The sequence below is a fragment of the Pristiophorus japonicus genome, chromosome 21 (genome assembly GCF_044704955.1).
Source record: "Pristiophorus japonicus isolate sPriJap1 chromosome 21, sPriJap1.hap1, whole genome shotgun sequence".
Taxonomy (NCBI): domain Eukaryota; kingdom Metazoa; phylum Chordata; class Chondrichthyes; family Pristiophoridae; genus Pristiophorus; species Pristiophorus japonicus.
In genome coordinates this window covers 14395047-14420745 of record NC_091997.1, presented here as the reverse complement: position 1 = coordinate 14420745, position 25699 = coordinate 14395047, and the positions used below count along the sequence as shown (strand labels likewise).

General features: G+C 38.7%; 1 protein-coding gene across 12 annotated transcripts in view; it reads left to right on the top strand.

The window, feature by feature from the left end:
* hdac5 (histone deacetylase 5) overlaps positions 1-23709 on the top strand; it is a 338699-nt gene extending 314990 nt beyond the window's left edge. For all 12 annotated transcript variants that reach the window (XM_070864414.1, XM_070864416.1, XM_070864417.1 and 9 more), the window contains 9 exons: positions 5418-5473; positions 6566-6653; positions 7002-7121; positions 8941-9038; positions 11475-11593; positions 14671-14804; positions 15832-15916; positions 17140-17293; positions 19953-23709. In XM_070864414.1, coding sequence (XP_070720515.1) covers positions 5418-5473; positions 6566-6653; positions 7002-7121; positions 8941-9038; positions 11475-11593; positions 14671-14804; positions 15832-15916; positions 17140-17293; positions 19953-19992 — 894 coding nt within the window. In that variant the 3' untranslated portion in view covers positions 19993-23709. The remainder of the gene's footprint in view (positions 1-5417; positions 5474-6565; positions 6654-7001; positions 7122-8940; positions 9039-11474; positions 11594-14670; positions 14805-15831; positions 15917-17139; positions 17294-19952) is intronic.
* Positions 23710-25699: the final 1990 nt, after the last annotated feature.

Genomic DNA, 25699 nt, shown 5'->3' with positions numbered 1-25699 from the left:
ACAACCTTCAACCATAAAAATTATAAAACCTTCCTTAAAATGGGAACGATCTTTTTTACAAAATTTCAAGCAGTTCAAGCACCTTTTAATCTCCGTACGTGTTGGCAGAACTCAAGAAATGCTGAATTTGAGTCCCATTGGACATCCATAACATGTTTTCACCATTTAATTCTAAGCAGGGTAAAGCTTAATTTTGTTACTTTATTCATATAATTAAATAAAACATTTTTTCAAGGGGCAGAAGACCTAAATTTGCATTGTTGGCAGAACCAAGAATATCCTGATTTTATATTAACGTAATTTGAAGTGAAATGGCACTCTTGGTAACTTAAAATGTAGACCGCCTCACCAGACAGTAATTATGTCTTCCTACCCATCATCATCAGCTTGGCCATGTTTTTCAGGCAGATTGTGATGCATTGCAATCACAATAGGCTCGTTAGCATGTCTGCTACTCCAGCATGGTGCAAAATGAGTGAGTTGGCATTGGCCTAGCAAATTATTTAAGTTATATAAATAATAGCTTGTCTTATGACTAATGGGTCACACTCATGTAAGCCTCAGTCATTTTCACAGTTGAGTGATCAAGAAAACAAATAGGCTGTGTACCCATGTAGTTAGCTTTATTCGCCACTTAATTTTAAATTTACATGGGCTGGATTTTGGCAATGCTCACATGTTTGCTTTTGGCTGAACCAGGGGTGCCCTCAATGCAGGAAAAGGAAGAGAAACTCTTTCATGTGATTTTGGGGGGAAATGTTTTGATTTTTTTTGTTTTTAATTGAAAAACAAAGTGAATTGGGAAAGGGGGATGCAAAAGTAGCTTTGAGAAAGAGAGACTCTACGAAAACCTGGGGGATGTGGTCTTCACTGGGCAGGACAAGTCACTTAGAGGGAAACATTTTGTACCACCGCCCCCAAAAACACTCGCGAGGCGCGAGACTTTGGCCAGGTGCAGAAGTCTCGCCTCTCGCGAGAAATTGGGGTTACCACCAAAATAACGCGCTCCACTTCCTTTCTGGGGCGGACGCGTCGAGACCGGGGCGTAGTGCTACGCAATGGGCTGCGTAGTATTGCCGCGTAGGAGGGGCTCTTCCCTTAATTAAACGGAAGGACCCAAGTTTTAAATTCTGCAGTAATGAAAGGGTCCTATCTGGATCACTGGGGAGTGGGGATGCTGCGCCCAACAGCCCGGCACTCAAGCAGAGTGCCGGGTTGACCAATTGCGGCATGGAACCCGCGTTCAAAGCGCCAATGGGACGCAGGAAAAGTGGCATAATATTTTTTTGTAAATGCATCACACCTCCCCTTTAAGTAGCGCCCTGCGAGCGGCTGGCCGCCCAGTTCACGTCCCCTGAAGCTGTCGCTGTGATCGCCCAGCATAGATTCAGGGGGAAATACCCAGTTGAGGGTCCGGGGCGCTGCGCACGGTTATGATGTCAGCGTCGCCGCTGCAGCGGAACACTGAGGATTACCATCACCACTAAACTCCCGCCAAATTTAGCGGGAGTTGTTTGCGGCGCCGCACCAGGACAAAAAATCATTAGCGCCACCCAACCCATTAGCGCCACCCAACCCATTAGCGCCACCCAACCCATTAGCGCTACCCGACCCGAATTTCTAGGCCTTATGATATTTTGCAGTCAAGTTATTACCAGTGAGATTGATGACATACACCATAAAATTTTACATCTAGTGCACTTATCTTGCTGGTAATTACTTATTTTACAGCATTTCTAATTAGAATGTGCCACAGAAAGCATCGCAGCAAACCAGAAGCAACATGAGCAATTTTCTCCCATCAATTCGGCAACTACATTCGATGAAAAGTATTTCACTTTGATGAGTGAGGGATTACCTGGTAGAAATAATGATAGGGATCTCCCAGAGCATCTTCATCTTCACAATTAATGATTGGTTTAAAAAAAACCTTGAACTGAAGTAGGCTGGGGCTCCACTTAAGTCCAGGTCTCTTAATATTGAGCACATTTTATTAGATTAACTGGTCCATAAAACTGGCATTTCATACAGATACAGAATATTTTAACCGAATGAGGGAGAAGCTGGGGCGAGTGTTGTCTCCGAATCCTTCCACTTATTGGAGCCGAAATTCAAGGTCCGGATAATGACCGTTGCTGCCTTTTTGTGGCGGCCATGCGGCAGAATCGAGTGGCCGCCACGTTGCAGTCCATTGGCCGCCACAATCCAAATTCACCTCGGGGATTTTTCGGCCTGTCCCCGCTGCTGCCGAATGCCCCAAGCGCATCATCAAAGCACGCACCGCCGATCTCCCGCACTTCCATCCCACTCCGCGCAAATTTACCTGAAAAAAAATCCATGATCCGCTGCGCGGTGCCCTCAACAGCTTTTTCTGTTGGTGCACCTTGTTTTCTGTGTGTGAGCCACGGCATCGCGGCAGTCTTTCAGGAGAAGGGCGCATTGCCGCGACCACTATGTTTTTTTTTGTTGGCCGACTTCCCGATCGGCTGGACAATTATGGACCCGGGTTCGGCCGGGCCGCCAACAGGCAGCTTGGCACCCTCTCTTGAATACCAGGCCACTGGCCTGGCCGAAACCCTCCCTGGTGGCCCAGTGGCCGAACCTAAAATATCGCTGCTCCTCTCCCCATTAAATGAGGGGAGAGACATGGTGACGCACGCACACTGACATCGCCACCGCTCAGCGGTGGAGACTAGGTCTCTCACCCACTTCCGCCCCTCACCAGCACTTACCACCGCACTTCAGCCCCCATTATGACCAACTTCCGGTCCATTGCAAAAAAATTGCCAAATAGGTGAAAATAAATCAAGAGTCTGCCTCATCGGACCCGACGGTAAAAACATCTAGAAAAAGGTAGGTGCGCCAGCTTTCTGGCGGGCCTGAATTCCGGCCCCATTGACTTTTTCGGGACCAATATTCTTGTGACAGCTTTTGCTGTACCCTCCAGCACAATTTATTTGTGGAAATGTTTCTGCTGCTGTTTCAAAACAATTATACTCTTCATCGCAACAAATAATGGTTTAAAAAGAAACATACTTCAAAAAAAATCATTTAAAATAAAAGAATTGTTAATAAGTTTTTAGTAACATGATCATGCAGTGGTTTAACAACCTGTCTTTTATCATGCCCCGATCAACAAACACATTCGTACATCATTTAAATACGAACATGTGAAAATGACAGGTCAGTTGTTCCATCAAGCCTGCCTCACACTCATCATGCCAAGTGTATCCTGAATAGACACGTCGTACCGACTGCAGCCATGTAATCTCCCGTGGGGGGCAAAAAAACCCAGGGCCAATGTGGGGAGGAAAAAAAATCAGGAAAATTCCTCCTTCCATCCCCGGCAATCAAAGTCAGTCCAGGAGATCACATTGACGATCAAATCAGAGAGTGCATTTAAAGTCAATGGCCCAGAAATTCCGATCGAGGTCTTCCCGTGGACAAACTACTGAAAAAAGGAGAAAAAAAAACGCACTTACCTGAAGGTGCTGTGCTCGCTTGAAAGTCCAAATCCTGAGGCCTTCACTCACTGCGCATCGGAGCGCGTGCACGTTGGGACGTCCGTATGCTGGAGCTGGAGTCACATGGCTCTGGGCAGTCAATCAAGGTACAGTATTTTCTCATTCATAATAATGGGAACTCCGTAAGTTGGGGTTCCCATTATTATGAATGAGAAAACACCCAAACACACAAAACACTAATAAAAAAATATAGAAAAGTACACTACATATTTAAGATTCATTGAATTTAAAGTTATTATTTAAAAAAATATATATTTTCCTGACTTTTTAAAGTTTTTTTAATTATGCCTTAAAATAAACTTACCGTCGTGGGGAGGGTTTTTAACAATAAAATATGTTTTCATATGTGTTTATTTAATTTAATTTTAATGTTGATGTATGCTTTTAAACACTTGCGCCTGTAAAAGTAGGCCATGCGCAAGATTTTCGAGGATATTTATTGGGCAAGATATGCATAAATATCGCAAATCTTGCCCTGTAAGTGTCCTCGCTCCTGATATGCGCGAGATCTGTCAAGCCAAAAACTTGACAGATTGGAAAAGCCGGTTTTCAGTGCATTGCACTGAAACTTCGTACGGACCCAGGACATCGGAGTTTCTGGGTCACTAAATGACGCCACCAGCGCCATTATTTTTCAGTCTATGTAGCAGTGGCGTGAAAACTGTTTTAAATGCAGGAATATCGCAATTGCCATTGCTTTTAGTAGTGGGGAAGATCTATTAATTACCATCTAACTGTGTTTGGCAGGGATAACGGTAGATGTCCCAGGAAAATATGATGGCATAATTAAAGGCGCAAGTCACTTACTCCATAATCTTTCTTTTGCACCATTCAAAAATCTTTGCTCCATAAATGTGCCATTACAATGGTGCAAGTCTCCAGGAAAATCGTCCAGTGTTTTGCAATAGTGCGTTTTCTGTCCCTCCAATTAAACTGCTTTCATCGTGTAAGCGGCAAATGCAACCTCAAGATACAAACATTTGCTCATCTATGTGCCTTCCTCACTTTTTTGACTTTGTTTATAGTAAGAACTTAAGGCATTCTGCATCACGTGCTTATAGGATATATACCATCATAGGCAACACTAGCTGCTATGAAACTCAAAAATGATCAAACCACAATTTATAGCCATAACAATGCAGTACAAGGTATTCCTCTATAACCTGACATGAAGTAAAACATGTGCCACTGCAATTCAAATTAAACGGTGCTTGTGCACTTTGCTTTAAATTGTGTTACTTGATCACTGGAGCTCGCTTGCGGTCTGATACTACTGCCAGCAAAGAATAACTTGCTGAAAACAAAATAAAACTAGCCCACACACTCTTGTAGTTAGAAAGATTAATACTGGAATGGTCTTGGGCTTGGACTGCATTGAGTTCGCTGATCTAAGGCAGGGCAGAAGTAAGAGCACTCGCCAGGTTAGGGAGTAAAAGAACTGGTCAGGCTTTCCCATCTTAATTGCTATCCAGTGACCGCTACTAGAAGTGTATGTGTGCTGCCTCTGTGCTAAACTAGTCCACCAACATTCGCTGTCGAGGCTCAATACCAGGGCTCATTGGATGATGATTCAGAGCATGATACCATCCTCCTGTCCCTAACCCACCACACTCCATGCCAGCTGAGCGATACTGAACCCAAGTTCAGCTCAGACCTGGGACTTTCCTGGACTGAATAGCTCAGTTTCATATTATTTTGAGGAATGATCAAATGAACCATCAGGGAAACTTTTTTTTATATATATTTCAAATTTTAAATACCTTCTGTTTAGAGTGAACCATTTGTAGGAAGCCAATCTGTTCTGGGTGTGCAAATTAATTTTTATAGGAATTGAGATTTAAAGTCTGTGAAGTATGAGTTTCAGGATTTACAGTAAGTTTTGTTTTTACACAGAATGGCTTTGCTGTCGTCAGACCGCCAGGACATCATGCAGAAGAATCCACTGCAATGTAAGTTCATACCGAGAATTATCTGAACAATGAAACATGAATTGGCTGTATGAAATTCATTTCTTAAAGGTCATACCACTTTGACATCTTTTGACAAAAGTTGACTTCATAGAATGATGAATGCACAGCACTAAACTAATAAATCCACACTTACCTCAGCAGCCTTATTCACTTGTGAAATAAAAAGCAATTTTGATAGCTATAACTATGTATCATATTATTGTACATTAATTATTGCAATCTAGATTACAAAAGTCTTAACATATTGAGATGCCGGAAGTAAATTGGACTTGAAAAAACGTTAAAAAGTTTAAATGCAAGTTTCTCAGAAATAATGTTCCTGAATTTGCAGTCTGAGCTTCCCGTGGGGAAATGCCTCCGATCCGCAAATAAAATGCCCACGTAACTGGTGATCCAGGAGGTACGGAGATTTGCGGAACTGGGGCTCTCCGGGTTTGCGTGAGCAGAGGCCCACATATCCCAGGGGTGCAGGCGGTTCATGAGCACCCCTGGAATCACATGGGCTGGCCCAACCAATGAAAGCAGGGAAACCCCATTTATACTTATGGGGATTCCGTATGTACGGAAACCCCCATAAGTATGAATGGGAATACCCAAAAAACTACATTTTGACATCAAATACATTTTAAATAAACCATCACACATTTAAAATTAATTAAAATGGCATTTAATTAAATATTTAAAACAAAAATGTCATTTCTTGAAAAATAAAGGGGCTAAAAATAAACTTGCCTTATTGCACAGTTTTTTAAATGTATAATTATTGATAACATTTTTTTTTTCTGTTTTTTAAAACTCTTACGCTGGTTGCGTGCGCACCTATTACACGCCGTAGGGGCCGCAAATTACGGCCCAATATAGTTTGATAATTAGAAAAAATAAATCAGAAATGCAATTTTTAGAATAACTTGTATATACTTTGGCAACTTAATGTTTATGATCTTAATCTTTAAATCAATTTTTTTCTTCTTGTCAGAAACAAAATCTATAACGCTGGTGAACAGGATAATAATCAATCCTTACCTATTGATTAAATGTACTTTTCTGTCTTTTTTCATTTTTCTCTTCCAGGGGATTTTGTTTTTTCAACTCCGTGGCAATTTCTGCAAAACTACTGCAGCAGAAACTTAACGTTGGAAAAATTTTAATTGTGGATTGGGTATGTATTACATTCTGATTAAAGCATTATAAGCAAAAGCAAAATTTAGTTAACTTCTTCATGGTGGTTGTAGTTCAAGTAGTCTGTCAGTAGATCCAGAATGATGGCATTTGACTTAAAAGTTTACTTCAAGGGAATTTGTGAAGGAATAATTTCATCTTACGGTGTATTTAGAACTAAATATCTAAATTCTCCAAGCCTGAGGCAACATTTCCTAACACAGAGTGCGTGACCTGGCTTGGCTAATTAAAAGGTAATTTGTAAGAAGAGTCAGGAAATTAATCAGAAGAAGATGTTTTTTTATTTTTATGCTTTTGAAATTGATATGTTTGTTTCCATTACTTGTAGGATATTCACCATGGAAATGGTACACAGCAGGCCTTTTACAATGACCCTAATGTGTTGTACATTTCTCTTCATCGGTATGATGATGGAAATTTCTTTCCTGGCAGTGGTGCCCCAGATGAAGTGAGTTACTGCCAACTACTATTAATTTGATGCTTATTAACCCTTTGAGTATAATGTTACCTTTGAAGCATTCAAAGCACACTTTTGTCATCTGACCAACAAACTCAGTTTATGTACCTCACTATTGCTTTAATGTTCTAAAGTAACATGGTTTGAGAATTGTGCCAGGAACAAGTCCTATTCATAATTAAAAATATTCTTTGAATAAATTGAAAATAGTAAAGATTTTTTTAAAATTCCTAGTCCAAGATGCTGTGAAGTCTTCAGAGTATTTAATTAGTAAGTACACAAGCACTAATTTAATTTATAGCTTGCAGAACAGCATATTTTTTACAATTCTGAAGTTGCCTTTGCTTTTGTTATAGAATATTAGTTATTTAAAGGTTGGGATTCTGTGGTGTTATGTAAATGTATTTATTAAGAGCTTTATACTTTGAGTTATTTAAATATAGCATTGTTGACCCTTTACTTGGATAGCTGAAATGTTGAGGTGTGCTTCACTTAAACTAATTTCAGATCTTGGAGCATGGGCACAGAATAAATACCTGTGCGGCCCAACTCTGCATCCCTTCTTTATACAGATCAGTATTGTATGTGAAGGGCAGGTGTTAGAGTCACACAGTGCATCTACCCTTCACATACAAATACTGTGTCCGTATTATCATTACGCGAGTGCCCCTGTTTATACAATGCAGATACTGCAGTCACACTAGTGCTGACATCGACAAATTCTGGCATCACTGGTGCTCACATTAATCCACTGATTTTAAATTGTGATTTTTTTTTTCAGTCAAACTGAATTTCAACCTATAGTGGCCTAAATTTGACATGCTGACCACAGTATAGAGTTGCCAAATCTCACTCCACTGTGCTTAAACCACAACCACCAAGATATGCCTAAGTGGGAATCTTTGTGTCAAATCCAATGTAACAGCAGGAGTAGAACTCCAGAGTCAAATGTAAATTGCAATGCACAATGGAGCCACCTTTTGTATACTTGCCTACCAGTAGGAATCAGGTCCCTTTTGGCAGTAGAGGGTGTGCTAGTACATTGAAAAGACAAGTTCTAGCCAACGTATATACGCCATCCACAGTGGGTGCTCTGGCTTCTTCACATATTTCATTTAATGTCTACACATTTGCAATGATGCTCTTAGTCTTGGAGGAAGCGAGAACACCAGTTTTATAAGGTGACTAGTATAAATTTGTTGTCATTAACTTAATTATATGACTGTCGTTGCAAACCATTGTACAGACAGGACTTTATCATAACTAGATCATCAATATTTTTTAAAGAAGCATTACTACTGAACACACTGTATTTTCTGACACAGTGCAAAGATATAATGGAATTCCTCACTCGGAATCAAAACTTGTTTTGGGAGGAGGATCCATTACATTTGACTCCATCCAAATACAGCTATTCCTTTGTCGCCCAAGATTTTTTCCACATCATATCTTTGATTCATGATTTCCCCTTGAAGGACAACTTGCCAAAATACCTCAGGCTCGTCGCTCTATCATATCTATACTGGAATGAGGGGAATTTGCAGACACATTACACAATAAAAGCATTCACCAGCTTGTCAATAGATCAATTTTGTATTTCAGTTTGTTACGCATAGTGTTGGGCCTAAGGCAATAAATCGGGTAGGCTGTAATGTTTTACCATCGCTCATATCCAAATCTTCCTTGGAGCTGTTCGAGTAATTAAACTTAGTGAGCAAGATTTTACATTAAAAAAAAATTGCATCTGCTGGTTATGATTTCTTTTTAAAGGTTTGTTTACAGACATCTTCCTTTGTTTCATGACTTTAAGGTTGGAACGGGACCTGGAGTAGGATTCAATGTCAACATTGCTTGGACAGGTGGTGTGGATCCCTCTAATGGAGATGTGGAGTACTTGACAGCTTTCAGGTGAGCTTTCATTACATGGAGTTATTGTCTGAAAACAGTTTCTGGTATCAAAATTAGAAAATGTTTTTCCTCAATAATAGCATACACCTGACATTTCTCTCAGCACCCACGCACCCTCTCACCACCTACATGTCTTCCTTTGTTTATTCATAGTGCCCTGTATCTAACAGTCTTCTAGTAAAATAAATAATGCAATTAAAATAGAGGCAAATTCATTAAGCATCACACAAAAACGCTTCAATTTAAAAGCCTGAGGATTAAATATTGATTGATTGCTACAATTAAGTTATTTTTCTGAACCTTGTAATTATTTTACTTTCAGTGAAATCAGGCTTAGAATATTGCTTCAGGTGTTCACCTGCATGTAATTAGCACTGCAACAATTTTAACTGGAGTAGCTGGGCTGGGATTGCTAATTATACAAGTTGCGTATTTAGTCATGTACCAATCTAGTTTACGCTCACAAGAACTATATAAATACTTCTTAAATCAGTTGATTCTGGAAAAGAATCTAATAAAGCACATGTTTTTTAAAAAAAAAAAGTCTATAGAATTCAGGAAAACATTTTATTCAAAGGAACTAACATTTGGGAAAGGGGGGCTTCCAGGAAATGGTCAAGAGCCTCGGGCAGGATAACACTAAACAGACTAGAAGCCAAATTTCCTTGCTTGCATGCTACAGGGTCAGGCTGGAGTTGGATCAGATAATTGAATATAATGAAATCCAGAAGGCTGCCCTTTTTCCTTTTTGCATACCCAGCATATCACAAATTTTGTAGACTTAGGTTTGTTCTTACACTTGTGTAGTTCCAGCTGCTGTCTTAGAGGCCATCATTGTTTGATGTTCGAAAATTATCCCGGTGCTGTTTTCAATCATTGAAGTTCAGCTGACTTTTACTGACTTTAAAGGCCATATGTCTGCTGTTTGCTTGTTTGCAAACAAAAAAAAGGTGCAAGCATTGCTGCACTTATAACAAGGTCTTTAATAATAGTAAAGATGATGGTAGACAAATTGAGTTGCAGTTTTGCAGCATCATTTTGAACTGTTGCAAGCAAGTTTTATTTAAATTGTTTGAGTTAAAGAGCCGGCTTTTCTTAGACGTCACTGTTTATTGTAAATTCTTAGTAGACTCAATACATGTACTGTTGCTAAAAATGCTGCTTGTATAAGTACCTTGTGTTTGTCATCAGAACTTCAGTTTTGTTGACTAGAAGTGACCAATATACTGCTGTCCTCGGATGGTATGCACCAAGAGGCCAGCTGAGCAGGCATGTTTCCACTGTGTTTGGGGTCATGCATTTGGTGCTTCCTAAAGAGAAAGGATGGTTATAACTGCATATGTGCTCCTTTCCTCTGTTGAAACATATTCATGATTTCTATGAGAGTTTTTATAGATTGAAAACCAACAGCAGAATAGATGGAGTTTATTCCTTCTTTTCCTGAAGGTGGTAACTCATTGTGGTTAAGTTCCATGTGTTCTGACAGCTCATTGATATCTTGCCTGGTGACAATTCTTCATGCATAGACCTATTTGACCATGGGGGTTATTACAACTGAGGTGGATCCTGTCCTTATTGGACAGCTACATATGCGCAATTTAAAGCAGAGGTCACTGGACAGCAATTGGAAGCTGGAGGCTCAACAGAATGCCCTTGCATTTGCTTTCCCTGCCCCACCCAAGCTTGGAAGACATTGAGGCAAATTTTAGTGTCTTCACCATTGCCACAGTTTAGATCAACTAACTTGGTAGAGATCAAGGATTGAACCTGGGATCTTCCTGGACAGTGTGGCTCCATACTATGCTGCATAATGCATTTAGAGCATTGTGTTCTTCAAGTTATACAAGTTGAATTAACTCTTAGATTGAAAACTTCAAGTAGAAATAATTTGCTTTCAAATTGATTTTCAGACATTGTGGAAAAAAAATCTATCTTGGGTACACAGTTCCTAGAATTGCATGTGCTTTCTATATGCCATGGTGCCAACACAATTGATGATAAAATGCTGTTGGGCTAAAGTTTACACCATATGGGCATGTGTTATTTGTTAGTCCAGAGTCGCTTAAATGTGAGTAGCAGCCACCTACTGTTCAACCATTTCATGGGCATGAACTCATACTTGTGTTTTAGCAAACTGCTTCCTGAATGGCATTAAAGAGACAGTGTCCCTTTTGTAAATCTGTATGAGCTGAAATTGAAAACTATTAAAAATTAAACCTGTTAGTACTTAAAATGAAAAGTAAGTAAACTCTGTTCCAGAGAGATAAATTTGAAAAGGGGCAGGATTTTCCTTTTAACTATTAAGAGTGAAAATTCTAGAGACTAAATAGTGCTTCCTATGGCTACTGCAACTATAGCCACGTATGGCCTGTGAATATAAAGCAGATAGGTTTATCTGCGATTGGATATTATGCTATTTGATGTATTATTTTTTAGGACTGTTGTGATGCCCATAGCCAATGAGTTTTCTCCTGATGTTGTGCTGGTGTCTGCTGGCTTTGATGCTGTAGAAGGACATCCCTCACCACTTGGTGGATACTCTGCAACAGCCAAGTGTAAGTTGTAACATTAAAAATTGTATCCTGAAAGTTACTCTGCCAGGCCTAATGTATTATTGTTGAGGTCCTTAATTCGTAAGTTTCCAAACTCGAGTCCCCGAAGGGATCCCAGGGGATCTGAAAAGTTATCAGATGTCTGTCATTCTGGGTCAGATACATCAGGTGTCATGAGATTTTTATATTCTATACTTTTTCTGTAATTGTTGACTTATATTATTTCCATTCCTGAGTATGTTACTGAAAGGTGAGCCTTCGTCTTAATGTTAGCATTTCCACCTCTGAGTCAGAAGGTGAAGATTCAAGCCCCACTCCAAACAGCCCCGGTGATTGAAGACTAGAATATGCGGTCTCTAAATACAGAATTGACATCCAGCCGTGGACTCTCGTCCGGACAGAATGACCACTGGCCCAGCATTAGTACTCCTGCCCGAGTCAGAAGGGGAGGGTGTGGGCCCCACGCCAGCAACCTCAACGAGCAGAAACCAGAGCGGTGGCTCTGAAAACTGGATTGAAGTACTTACATTTGATGTACGGATCGCCCCACCCCCATCGTAAAGAGTAGCTTGGGCTCATTAGCCTTGGTTGCAGCCCACCTCGGAGATAAAAACTGCAAGGATCTCGTGTGAGACCTGAGTTAGCATCTTCCCTAGGGCAGAACACAATGGATGGACAGATTTATGAATAAATATGTTTTCTGCAACAATAGCACTTTTTTTCCTTTGGGTAGCTGAAAATATCTTGCAGCAGTTAGGACGGAAGCTCCCAGGAGTGTGCCAGTATTTGTAGTGGTTCCTCCATAAGTTTAAAAAACGCTGCTTTAAATCATTGTAGTCATCACTCTTTTGGGGGGGATGATGAGAATCTATCACGCCCATGTTCTAGCCTGTAGGAATAATCCAGTACTCATTATTTTTGTTGGTATCTCAGGCCATGCAGTACTTGAAACACTAAATACCCTTTTCAGCTTTAAAAAATGGAATGCAGTTTCTATATGTTTACTGTGCAGAAATTATTTTACGTCCTGTTTATTTAAAACTCTCTTTAAATTATATAAAAATATAATTTCCAACTTAGAATTTCTTGAATTGAGCCTGCAGGTCTACTTTAAAACTGTTACCAGAACAAAAAACAGAATGTATACCACCAGTACAATTTTTTAAATAAATAAGTAATTCTGTTTCCCTCTTTTTGACTGAGTGCATAAAACGAAAGCATCATTAATTAAATGCATGTGTGGATTCAGATTGAGCTATTTCTTCAAATTAGAAAGTATAGTTTAAGTTTAAGTACCACAATATACAGAATAAAATGTAAAGAAGAAGCTGGGGAAAAGATGAATGTTAAATTTGAACCATAGTACTTCCAGATGTAAGCTGCTTTTATAGTGTTGCTTGTTTAAGTTAAAATCTGGGAGACCAGCATCCATGAGCTGGTTGCTGCCGTTTACACTACAGCGTCCAGTTCACTTAGCCTAGATGCAGGATGGTAGACTTTTTTTTACATGGTAGTAGTGTAATCACCAGGAGCTGGTTCATTGATGCTAATCTCCCAGAATCTGACCTCCGCAATTGCCAGTATAAAAGCAGCTGAAGAGAGAACCCTTCGTTGAATACAGTGATGTTTGTAGTATGCAGTGTCGAGCCTTTTCCATTTCCACCCAGCAAGCTACCAGCAATAGAGCAACCACATGCACTTGAATACAAAACTGTTACCCATTTTATATGAGCTCCTAGTGAGCAAAGGTAATGCATACATTACAGCTTTTTGTAATATTAAATAACTCGTTCCATAAATGTGCAATGCTTTGTATTGTGCTTATTCTTTCACTACCTTTGATCTTAATTCTGAAAAAGAAAAGGTTTGAAGAAAGTGTTTTAATATACCAATGAAATGGCCTCATTTCAAAGAAGCATTTTAATATACCTACAAAGTGCTTTCAAAAATACATAAACCATTACTGCTCCCATTTAAATCAAGTTGGAATGCATAATACTTCAGAACTGTTTCTTCTTATTCTTTGTCATGCACTGTGGAATTGAAACCTTTATTTTTTATTTACACTTGCCCTTAAAAACTTGCCCTTCAAAAACCTATCGCTAATCAAACTTTGTGATGAACCCTGCATGTTTATATGGCAAACAGGGTGCAAATCAGAATAGCTTGATCAATATTGAATAGCTTTGATCCTGTGATTTTTCCCATTAAATCAGCTGTAAGTGTACAATTAAATGATGTCCAGATTCATCATACTACTTGCAGAATTGTACATTTTCTAGAAAACAATTGCCCTCTTTCCCCCCCCCCCCCTCCCCCCCATGCAGATTTGTGGATCATTTGTATGTGGTGAAACTCATAAACCATGTATGTTGTGACCCAATACAAAATTAAAACACAATTTACACAACACAATTTAACTAAATCAGTTTTTATCTCATTTGCTCTTTGCCTGTTGACATTAACTGGACCTATACAGTAATTTAAAAGAATAACTCTATACGATTAATGTTTTCTGTATTTATTTGGCTTTAAATTACAATAATTAGCCAAATTGTTAAACTTATAATCAAAATGTCAGTGATCTCTAATTGTGAAAAACCTTTCCATTAAATTAATATTAGTATGCACCAAAATTGGTTTGTACATGTGTATGAAAGGCAGCTAGATTTCATAGATGTGAGTTTTTAAATTTTTTATCCGTAAACGCTCACCGCCATGACTCCTTTTATATTAACGTGATTGTTGTAAGCAACATTTCACAGTTAGAAGTAAAACTCAAAATATTTAAAGGACTTTTGCATTGTATCATAGATTTTGTCAAATCAAAATAGTTTTAATCATGAACAAAGCGAACATTATATATGTGTGTATTTTCAAAGGATTAGGCAAAAAGAGTGAATTTCGCATTACTATGTGTTTTTAATTATCCTAATTATATTCAAGGGCATGATTTCACTTAATGATGGGGTGTATTTCCGTATAAACCATTCTCAAAATGTTGTGTATAGAAAATGGATTTGCGAGAAGAAAGGTGTTCCATTGATGGTCTGTGTACTTCATATATATTTTTCTCTCAGGTTTTGGCTACCTGACCAAACAGCTGATGAAGCTAGCTGCAGGACGTGTGGTTCTTGCTTTGGAAGGAGGACATGATCTCACTGCCATCTGTGATGCATCCGAGTCCTGTGTTTCAGCCCTGCTGGGTAATGAGGTATGCAGAACAGTCAAAATCAAAACCAGATCATGCTGTAAACATACTACTTTAACTTAACGGGCATAGGCGCTAAACTGACAATCCTTGCTTGATATACTGGAGCACAGAATGTACTTTAAAAGTAATAGATTGTCATTAAAAAAAATTGCAGGGATTCAGTTAAAGTCTCATTTAGTCTTTAGGACATTTGATTTTTCCCATTCAATCTATTTGTTTTGTAAACATACATGCATATAACTCTTGAGTGGTTGAGAATGCATTACAAATTCAGCTAATAGAAGACTAAGGGCTAGAAATTCGCCGACTTTGCGATCGGGTTTTTGGCAATATTTCACCATATTTGGCGAAAAACCAGTCGGCGGGAACTTTGGGCACCTTTTTGTGGCGGCGCTTTCCACGTACCGCTGGGGAGAGGAGCACCGCCGTTTTCGCCCTAAAATTGGCTCTCTGCACCGTATTCTGCGCCCAGAATACCGACACAGAAAAACCTGCCTTGCAGCCCAGCCAGCAGCAGTAAGTATGAAGACCTGCAAAAAAAAAAGATAAGTTAAAGTTTTTATTCATTTCGTTTTCAGCAATTTAGTAGGTAAGGGTTTTGTGAATTTTTTTTTTGTTTTTTCCAATTTTTGGAGGGGGGGGGAGGTTTCCCCTCTCCCAAGACCTTTCTCGCAGCGCTATCTGCCTCGGACTAAAGTTGCCGAAATTTGCGGCGCAAATCCTCATGCAACGCCGGTTTTTACTGCTGCGCAAATTAAAGGTTGAATAACCGGGCTACCAACGGTAGCAAAGCAAAAACAGTAATTTTAGCGCAAAAATACCGTTTTCGAAAACCGAATTTCTAGCCCATATAACATTTGTAACTTAAAATGATGGATGAATGATGAAATTTGTGGGGATTTTGTGCACTTTCTGACATCAGAAAATAAAACTGACAAGGTTATTTATTTCCAAGCAATGCAGGAGAAATTAACGTGTATGTATATAATGGTACATTATTCATATTTTTTGTAATAAATCTCACCAGCTGGATCCTCTTCCTCAAGAAATACTTCAACAAAAACCCAATGCGAATGCAGCAGCATCACTAGAGAAAGTTATTGAAATTCAGAGTAAGTTGTCTCGCTGTGAGTAACAGCTTATACACACGTTGATGTGATGCTTGAATATCTTGTGCATATGGCTGTATGACAGTAATACTGGCGAGTTATTTTTCCTTTTGCTTGATCAACTGTTTGAAAGTACTTAGTTGAACAAATTTACAATTTAAATTCCAAAATGGCAGCTCTTTATAGCTGCCTTTATATTACCACACTGCCAGCAGCTGCAGCCCTGACTTGGGCAGCAGTGCTATAATAAAAATGAACTGATGATAGTGCCTCCCACAGTGCAGAGGACCACCTCAAGTGGTGTGTTTTCCCCATACCTATGGAGGCACTGTGCCACCAGAAGCTTACATAAACAACCACGTGAGTCCCTGTCATTTGTTCTGAGGACTCAATGCCCGTATGAATTTTTTGTATTTCTGCCCTCTGCGGACCATCAATTTGAGAGAATATCGGGAGCCACAAAATTAGTGGTGCTTGCATGTTCGCAGTTGATTAACAATCTCAAAGGTGCATGCGCAGTTGTTGTTTTGTTGCCACCAGTGCTCTGAATTCTACCCTGCAATATAAACAGAGTAATGCCCATTGACATGTGTAAAACTGCCTCCATTTGAAGCAGTTCTGGACATGCAGAACTGTCCTTTGCTTACACATCTGCCTCACGCCAGGGAATAGAGCTGCATTTGCGGAGGAGCTCAGTGAACATATTCATTCAACTACAAAATGGTCCTGAGTTAGGCCAGACTGGCAATGAACACACTGTGCCATCCTAGCTCACTTTGTGAATGGAGACATTGCTGAGGCTTTTCCAGCGGCTTAATTGGCAAAGCCAGCTTACAAGTGAGCCCTATGGACCGGAAAGTCTCCTGTTTGCTTCTGGTCTGTGCCGATTAGTTAGCTGACCTCGGCCTCAGCACCTTTGGGATAGGGTTATGGAAGGGAGCCACCCGTGCTGGAAGGTGCGTATGTACCGAGGTTGGGTGAGAATATGATCAGGCTCAGCTGTGATCTGAAATGATTGTAGTCTTTCTCTTAATTGCCTTCTCTACTTTGACTGGAGAAAGGATGGTTGTTATGCAATTGCTGCATGGGACACAGTTGTCACATTTTATATCCGTTTACAGCATTGATAGTTATTTACACTATATATTGGTTATAGTTGTTAGTTTGTGCCACATTAAAGTTAAGCATTTGACAAATGTTCCAAGCCATTGTGATTTGACTTTCAGGCAAACACTGGAGTTCGGTGAAGCGCTGTGCTCCCACAGTAAGCTACTCACTGCTAGAGGCCCAAAAGCATGAAAAAGAAGAAGCAGAAACTGTTACAGCATTAGCCTCTCTGTCAGTAGATACTGAGCAGGGCAATTCTGAACCAGAGGCCAGGTAACTGGATCATTAAACTTGATTTTGTTTTTTTTAAATAGTGAAGTTATGTTAACTGCTTTTTCAGCTGAGTGACTGCTGCCAGCAAACCAGAAGCTGTGCAGAAGCACTCCACGCATAAATGGTAACTTTCATAAGCCGATAGGAACACCAATTCAACTTTTAATCTTTATTTTATTTTTGGCCCAGTTCGGCAGCTCATAAATGTTAACTTTCATAAGCCGATAGAAACACAAATTCAACTTTTAATTTTTATTTTCTTCTCCTGACGCGTCTCAGTTCGGCAGCAGCGATCTCTCTTCCCCACCTGCTCCTCTCCTTTCTCTCTCACCAATTTGTGGGCAGTCTGGTGAGAACGTACAACAAACACTGGTACTGTGCGTGCACAACTACTGTATTTTGTTGGCAACAGTTACGTCCTTTAGGAAAAGAGTGAGCATGGTTATTCCTGTCATTGGTGGGAGAGGTACTGCTAAATTGATTTTATTCGAGTTTAATCTGCTTTTACCAATGCTAGTTGTTCCCCCGTCTCTCGACCCCATTAATTCTTCTCGGGCGATTGGTAAGGCTCAGCAAATGAGACTTACCAAGAGGCTGTCAACCCATCACCAGTTAATCTCTCTCCATAAAAGTACTAATAGTGGCAGAATCAGATCTATGGGGATCGTGTCTTTTGTTTACCAATACTTTGAATGGTCTACACCTCTAGATCACTGTAGCCATGATTATGGCCTGTAGCCTTTACTCATTAATATGGCAGGACTCCTCCCAGCATGGCATAAATGTATAAATTTATGTTCCCACTGGCAGTATTACTGCCTTCTGCTCCCTGGTTTTCTGGCAACAGCTGAAGTAAATGGCTGTTGCACTGTGAGAAATGTGCTTGGTAAACACTGGACATTTTAAGTCAAAAGGCACTGCCAGCAAACCTGGAGATAAATCTGTGGCAAACCATGTTCATAGTTATTGAAAACCGAAAATGCTGGAAACGCTCAGCAGGTCAGGCAGAATCTGTGGAGAGTGAAACAGAGTTGACGTTTCTGGTCGATGACCTTTCATCAGAACTGGATAAAGTTAGAGATGTAACTAGTTTTAAGCAAGCACAGAGAGAGGGGAGGAAAGAACAAAAGGGAAGGTGTGTGATAGGATGGAAGGCAGGAGAGATTAATCTTCATTTTGTTAATGAAGTGAACTAATAAATAGGTTGCAGAAATGTCGATAGTCACTTTGTCAATTTTTCTCTCCTGCTCTCCTCACATCGAGGCTTTAATTCTTCAGTGGGGTTTCATTCAACAAGAGCCAATTGCCCTTCCATATTGGCAGTCTATTTGATCTTGGGATCATTGCAGCCGAGCCTGATCCTATCCTCATTCAATGTCTGCACACATGCGCTTTACAAAATTGGTCACAGAATAGCAATCAAGAGCAGGAATCGCTCCTTATTTCTCCATTCCCTAACCCAGAATCGCTGCAGCAGATTGTAGAAACCCTATTGCCACTCCTGTTGATATCAGATAACGGACTGGGGTCAAGCCTGGGATCTTACTAGTCTGTATGGCTCAGCTACTCACTGAATAACCTTTCTGAGCTTACACAGGCACCTTTTTTTTTAAAAAAAGAATTAAGGTTGCTTAGTAGGGGGGAAATCATGCGTTGAAGTTTCAGTACCTGTCAGGACCCACACCAGATGGATTGATTTATGTACAGTTGACTTTGAACCATTAAAGTTTAATATCTGCTGGCATTGCTCAGCACTGATTTCATTGTATAAATAGAATACCTGATAGTTCCAGATGTGATACCATGTTCAAACAACTAGTAGTCCTGACCTCAACACATGGGCAGTGAAGCTGCAAGTTTGTCTAATCTAGGTGAGGCCATTGGATTATTCTCCACAGTAGCCCTAGATTAGCCTTTATTAGTATAAGAGTTCAGTTGAATTTATTCCATTTCTAGCCATGACATATCTGTGTAATCTTCATTTTCAGTTTCTTTCAATTAATTCTGGGGGGTTAAAGTACAGTTCTTCCCTCGTAATTCAAAATTACTTGATTGAAATCTGGTCATTCTGTTTTATAGCATTAAATTCCCACTTTCTTGTGTTATTTACATTGATTCATTCAAGTTATTGGATAACTGAAAAAGAATTAGTGCACAAATGATTTTGAATTATCAATAGTCTGTAATTCTAATCATTTGATTTTTTTCACCTGAAATGGAACCGATTTTCTAACTAACTGATCCCTGGAATCTCTATTTCTGACAGTCATGAAATTTGGTTATTTTTAGCTACCCATAAAGTGTGGTGTGATTTGAAAAATATTTATATATGTAGCCTAAATAAATTTAAAGCCTACCTTTCTAGCTAACAGAAAAGTGCAAGTGAATGCACGTGCTGAGTTTATTTTTTTTTGCCATGAATCTTTCCCTCATTCACCCAGAAAATATGTGTGTTCCTCACTGGTCAACTGGATAGTTTAAACTAAAAATGCAAAATTTCCGGGGATATTTTTTTTTTAAATGAACTGAAATAAAAGAACTCTTTTTTTTTTAAAATATCAATACAGAAAACTTGGTCTGAAACTTTTTAGTTATCTATTTCTGATCACTTCTACTAGAAGATCTTTTGTACATGCTCTTTATTTTTCTACTTTTTTAGGCAAGGTGATGAACCAATGGAAGAAGAGCCAGCAATGTAAAGTGCCAATGGTCATATTACTGTCACCTGTGTGAATCTTTATTGTAACCTCCTTTAAAGTCTATCAGACATACAGTGCCCATTGTCTGCCTCTGACAGTGTTATTGTATTGAACTTGAACTGTTGTGAAAAACATCTAGTCTTCAAGCTAGATTCACTAGCCAATCTGTCTGTATTTGAAGACCTGAAATTGGAAGAGTTTAAAGGGACACCGCAGCTTTGTATTTCTTCAAAGTTCATCTGTTCTCCCTTAAGGGAGAATAATGTTTTAAAGGTTACAAAACACTCGAGGCTTTGATTTCAGATCCCTAGCCTAAGTGCAGTGGGTAAGATGTTAGTGTTTGAAATGCTTATGAGAGTTGATAAGTCTGCTTCCTAGAGGATGTTGAAAAGCAGGAAAGAAAAAGGGATGGAGAGGAAGCAGCATAATAATTTTGTCAGGAGAATTGAAAGGAAATTTGTGCCTTTTTAAAAAAAAAAGTGGTTGAAACTCACAACTTCATTTTAAATGCCTTAATTTACATCAATGAAATACTGCTGTTGGTTTTTGGAACGTGGTCAAAAATGACATGATCACCCGACTGAGAAATCTTCAGCTACTTTTAATCACAATGATGAACAACACCCCTCTCTGTATAAACATTTGGTTTGATTTATTTATTTCTTTTTGTAATATTTCTTAAACTTTATTTGTGTATTTGCTGATGACCAATTGTTATCTTGATGAGTTTTGTTTTAGTTGTGTAAATAGTCTTGTAATATTGTCGTGTATATCCTTTGAGGTTCTCCAGTTGCTCTTTGAAGAAGCCTAATTTTGCTTCCCTTCTTTGTTACCTTAAAAGCTTTAAAATTTAAAAAGAGAGGTTAACTCAATATAATTTTCATACAATTTTATTGTTTATATATTCTGAAAATTGTTATTTTTGTCTTTTTTTTTTACTCCTAATACATGTTTAAGGGGATTGCAGTTTCTGCTGGGTAAGGTGGTCTGCTGTTTGCTTTTTGTATTGAGGTTCACCTGGCAAGGAGAACCAGACTGAGTTTTTTGAACTGCAGGTCTAACTTTGGAATATTTTCAACTGAATTTCTAAGAGGTTCTTTTAACCATTTTCCTTCACAAAGAATAGTGTTTAATTTGAGCACCTAACTCATAATTGGTAGAATTCAGTCCTTATATTTCAATCAAGAAGGCCATTAGTGACAATGTATGTTTTATCTTGATGCTTTTCCAAAACTAAAAAGCAAACGAATTAAGTCGGCAGGATTTTAACAGTGCGGGTACAATGGTTGTTGAATTGTGGCATTAAATGTAACGTCCAGATGGAAGCAAATTGATAACCCTGATAATTTTTTGTGTGACTGAACTGATGCATTATGCAGTATGAGTTGTACAGATTCGTGCTTTTTAAAGGCTTACTCAGACAGCTCAGTAAACAAGTAATTGGAGTAGTTGGACAGTGGATAGGGGATTTCACTATTTCATTAAATTTTAAAGGTTGATTTAGTGTTTAAAAGGTCAGAACTTTTTACTACCTTGGCAGTTAATCCAAAACATGGTAAAATAGTTGATTTAAGAAACCAAGTTGCGAGCCCTGGTAAAAAAATGAAGGAGTTTCACAAATTGGTTTGTGCAAAAAAAACTTAAATATTTAATAATGTAGAGATTATAGAGAGGTAGGCTTTATAGTTTCACCAGTAGGAAAAAAGTTGTGTTACTAGATGAGAAATAGGTGAGAGACACCATGACTGAATGAATGTTTGTGGACTTTGTCCTGCTGTTAAACCAATATTCACATAAATAGAAAATACCATCAAAAAGACCTTGAATGACAGACTGGACCTGTGTTGTACATGGTAGGAGTTGTGATCGGTAGACAGACAGCTATAAGATTGATTCAGTGAATCTGTAAATGTTTGAAGTGAAAGGCTGGGCCTCTCAATACAGGTTAACTAGAGATTTGCTGCCGTACTTGGGTTGGCCGTCGAAGGTAATACAAGTGCAGTCCGTGCATTTCACAACAGTAAATGAAGCTTTACTTGCCATCTGCAACATTGACGTGAATTTTGTAAAATGGTGTTTTTTTCACGCAAGCAGCTTGGTATTGATGTATTTTAGTAAACAAAATATATTTTACATTTCTGGCTTAAAGACATACAATATAAATATTGTATATATAGAATATATTGTTTAAATTCATAGATTTGCTGCTGTTTGGGTGGATAAATACTATAACTTTTTCAATAATGACTTTGGGTGGATATAGTAATGTTAAAATCTGAGCTGGAATGCAATTGAAGATTCCGGTTTTAACAGTTGTGCGTACATTCCTCTTTTTCAGTTTTAGTTGAATCCTGTTTTCATTCCTTTATTTATGAAGTGATGGAAAGTTTTAACAAGAAGTTGCTTTGATTTTGGGGTCCACTGGATGGGCTTTTCTGACCATGAGAATGCTGCAGCATTAACCTATTAGCTTTCAAGATGAAAGGAGCGATTTTTGTTAGCTAAAGTTAGTGTGATTTGAAATGAAATGTGGATTTCATGGTGACCTTATAAATGTACAAGATTGAGGTAAAGATGGGAGGTTGTTTAAATTATTTGTTCAGATCTTAATGTTTGTACAAAAAAATTGTGCTGTTACATTGTTTTTAATACAGTTTAAAGATGAATATAGCATGACTGCTCAGCTGTAAGATGGAGAAGGTAATGTGTTTTAAACAGTGAAACTGGGTTTCCTGTACAAATATTGATTTTTCCAATGTGTGCCTAGTGTCTGGAAAATGCTACTTCCAGGGCCAACCCTGTAGATTTTAGTGATAGATGAACTTGCTTCATAATATTTTTGGTTCCATCAAACACCTTCAACAGAAGAATCAAATTCTATATAAAAAATGTAAATGAAAAGGCCATTCTAATTAATTACCTAGTTCATATAAGCGTTCTAACTGGGAGAGTTACAGTCATTATTTCCCTTTTAAGATTCTCTACAGGTGCAAAAGTTGCTTTGCCAAAACTCCTTATGCTAGATTTTCCACTGGGGTATAGCTTGGTGTTCAAATTATAATAGACATTTCTGTTGGAGGAACAAAGAAGCAAGTTTTGTTGACAGCTTGCATTACACTGTATTACAGCAGAGTGCAGATTATGGCTTGTGTTATTAAATTGTACTGTGTTGCTGTAACCTTTTCACCAATACAGTCTTGGTAACTATAATTGACTATGGAACAATTTATTCCTGTTGATTTTATTCTGCCTTGATATATATTTGTTCCGATGGGGTAAAAAAAGCCTTTATCTAGAATCTACTGGAGGATGGATGTATCGATGTGGTGAAACAGTCTGTCTATAACCATTTCCTTGCTGTGTTGGCAACAATTTATTTGAATTTATTTTCAAATGTATAACTACAAAAATTGTTACATTTGCATTTAAACCACATTTTTATTGTTTTGTATCCATTGACACCACCCAGTGTCACTAATAGAATTGTCAATAAGTTAAATGTCTGTATTTAGGTGCAGTGCTACGTGTGTGTATAGTGATTTATTAACAGTATTGTGTTGTAGCAGTTGTTTATAATTTTTGTCACATTCAAACTGATGTAAATCTCAAATTTCCTCCTCCCTCTCTCACTCCATCTTCCCTTTCTGTATTGTTTGGAGTCCAGTATTTTGTATCATGTTATAACATTAGTGTTTGTGTAAATAAAATAATTTGTTTCTGGCAAAATATGTGTGTTTGTATCTCCAATCATCAACTGTATTCATTTTTAGAATGTAAAATGTTGAGTGAAGTTTAACATGCTGACAAATCAAGGAATGGTTTACTTTTGGCACCAGGGGAAAAGGAGGAGAATCATCTCCTTTCTGATAAACAGAAAGACTTCCACAGTGATAGTGGCTCTGGAATATTTTTATGCAATTTGTGGTGCTGTGAAAATGTTATTAAAAAATGTTGATAAATTCTTCAGCCCACAGATAAGGTGGTCCAACTCTTGAGCTCCAGACTACAGTGGGCAGTAGTAAGGCTTCTTCAGTTCACTTCAGCACCCCTGGACTAAACAGGGAAAATAATTAGTCATTGTTCTCACTTCTAATTGCAACCCAGTGACTTCACTGGAAAGGGTATATGTTGGTGTTGGTAGGATAGGGGTCCCACTGTGATGCCCTGCACTCTCGAAGCTCTCGCATATGAAGAATCACCAGTTCGGGGCAGTACCAACCTGGCTGGGTCAGTGGAACCATACCTCAACAGAAATCAGGGCCTTAATGATAATGGGAGGGAGAAAAAGCTGAAGATTACTTGGCTGCTCAATTTGTAAGATTAATATTAAGTAAATGGTATTTAAGGAGCATTCACCGAATGTCATTATGGCAGTTTGATACTTTGGTTGAGGCATATAGTGCTCCTCTTGTTATTTGAATATTACTGTTGGGATAATTATTGCAAACTATCGCCTACCCGTGAGAAGTTTTAATCCAGTGACCACTTGGAAATCTGACATTTGGTTTAGGGGAGGCTTAGTGAGCAGCTGGCCTATAAATCTAGAGACTGTTATCCTATTTCATTCTAAGATACCTATCCAGAGAACAGATTGATTCCTCAACTATGTTACCTGTCAAACTGCGCTTAAATAAATATTTCTGTTCACCAGGTAAATTGATTTAAATTGATTTACACTTTAAAATTTGCAAGAAAGGTTTTGCTTTATAAGTATTTTCCCTGTGGTACTAATATCCTTGTAACAGTCCATAGAAATAGCAATAAATTACTTGCACAGCAAGTATGCTATTAATTAAGATCTGCAAATGAACTCTCCCACCAAGGAATTTTCTAACACAGCTTTCCAGAATATACAGTGAGCTCAATACAATCACATAGCCCTGCCAAGCTATTTCACCATCCAGAGGGATAAACAATGAGAGACACGGAGTCTTTAAGAAATTCATGTCATCCTAGATCTAACTTGGTGTACTCTTTTGTACTTTTGTGGTATGCAAGATCTTACTAAATACATAAATGATCTGATCTTAGGATTCGTGGGAACAATATCCATACTTGCAGATGACACCAATTTAGACATTTGACAAACTCTGATAAAGGTTATGAAAGACTACAGGAGGACAAGAATGTTCAGAACATAACAATTAGGAGCAGGAGTAGACCATACGGCCCCTTGAGCCTACTCTACCATTCGATAAGATCATGGCTGATCTTCGACCTCAACTCCACTTTCCCGCCTGATCCCCCATATCCCTTTATTGCCCTCGAGTCCAAAAGTCTATCTTATCTCAGCCTTGAATATACTCAACAACTGAGCATCCACAGTCCTTTGGGGTAGAGAATTCCAAAGATTCACAACCCTTTGAGTGAAGCAATGTCTCCTCTTCTCAGTCTTAAATGGCAGATCCCTTATCCTGAAACTATGCCCCCTAGTTCTAAACTCTCCAGCCAGGGGAAACAACCTCTCAGCATCTACCCTGTCAATCCCCCTCAGAATCTTTTATGTTTCATTGAGATCATCTCTCATTCTTCTAAACTCCAGAGAGTATAGGCCCAATCTACTCAATCTCTCCTCATAGGACAACCCTCTCATCCCAGGAATCAATATGGTGAACTTTCATTGCACCGTCTCTAAGGCAAGTATATCCTCCTTCAGATAAGGAGACTAAAACTGTACACTGTACTCCAGGTGTGGTCTCACTAAAGC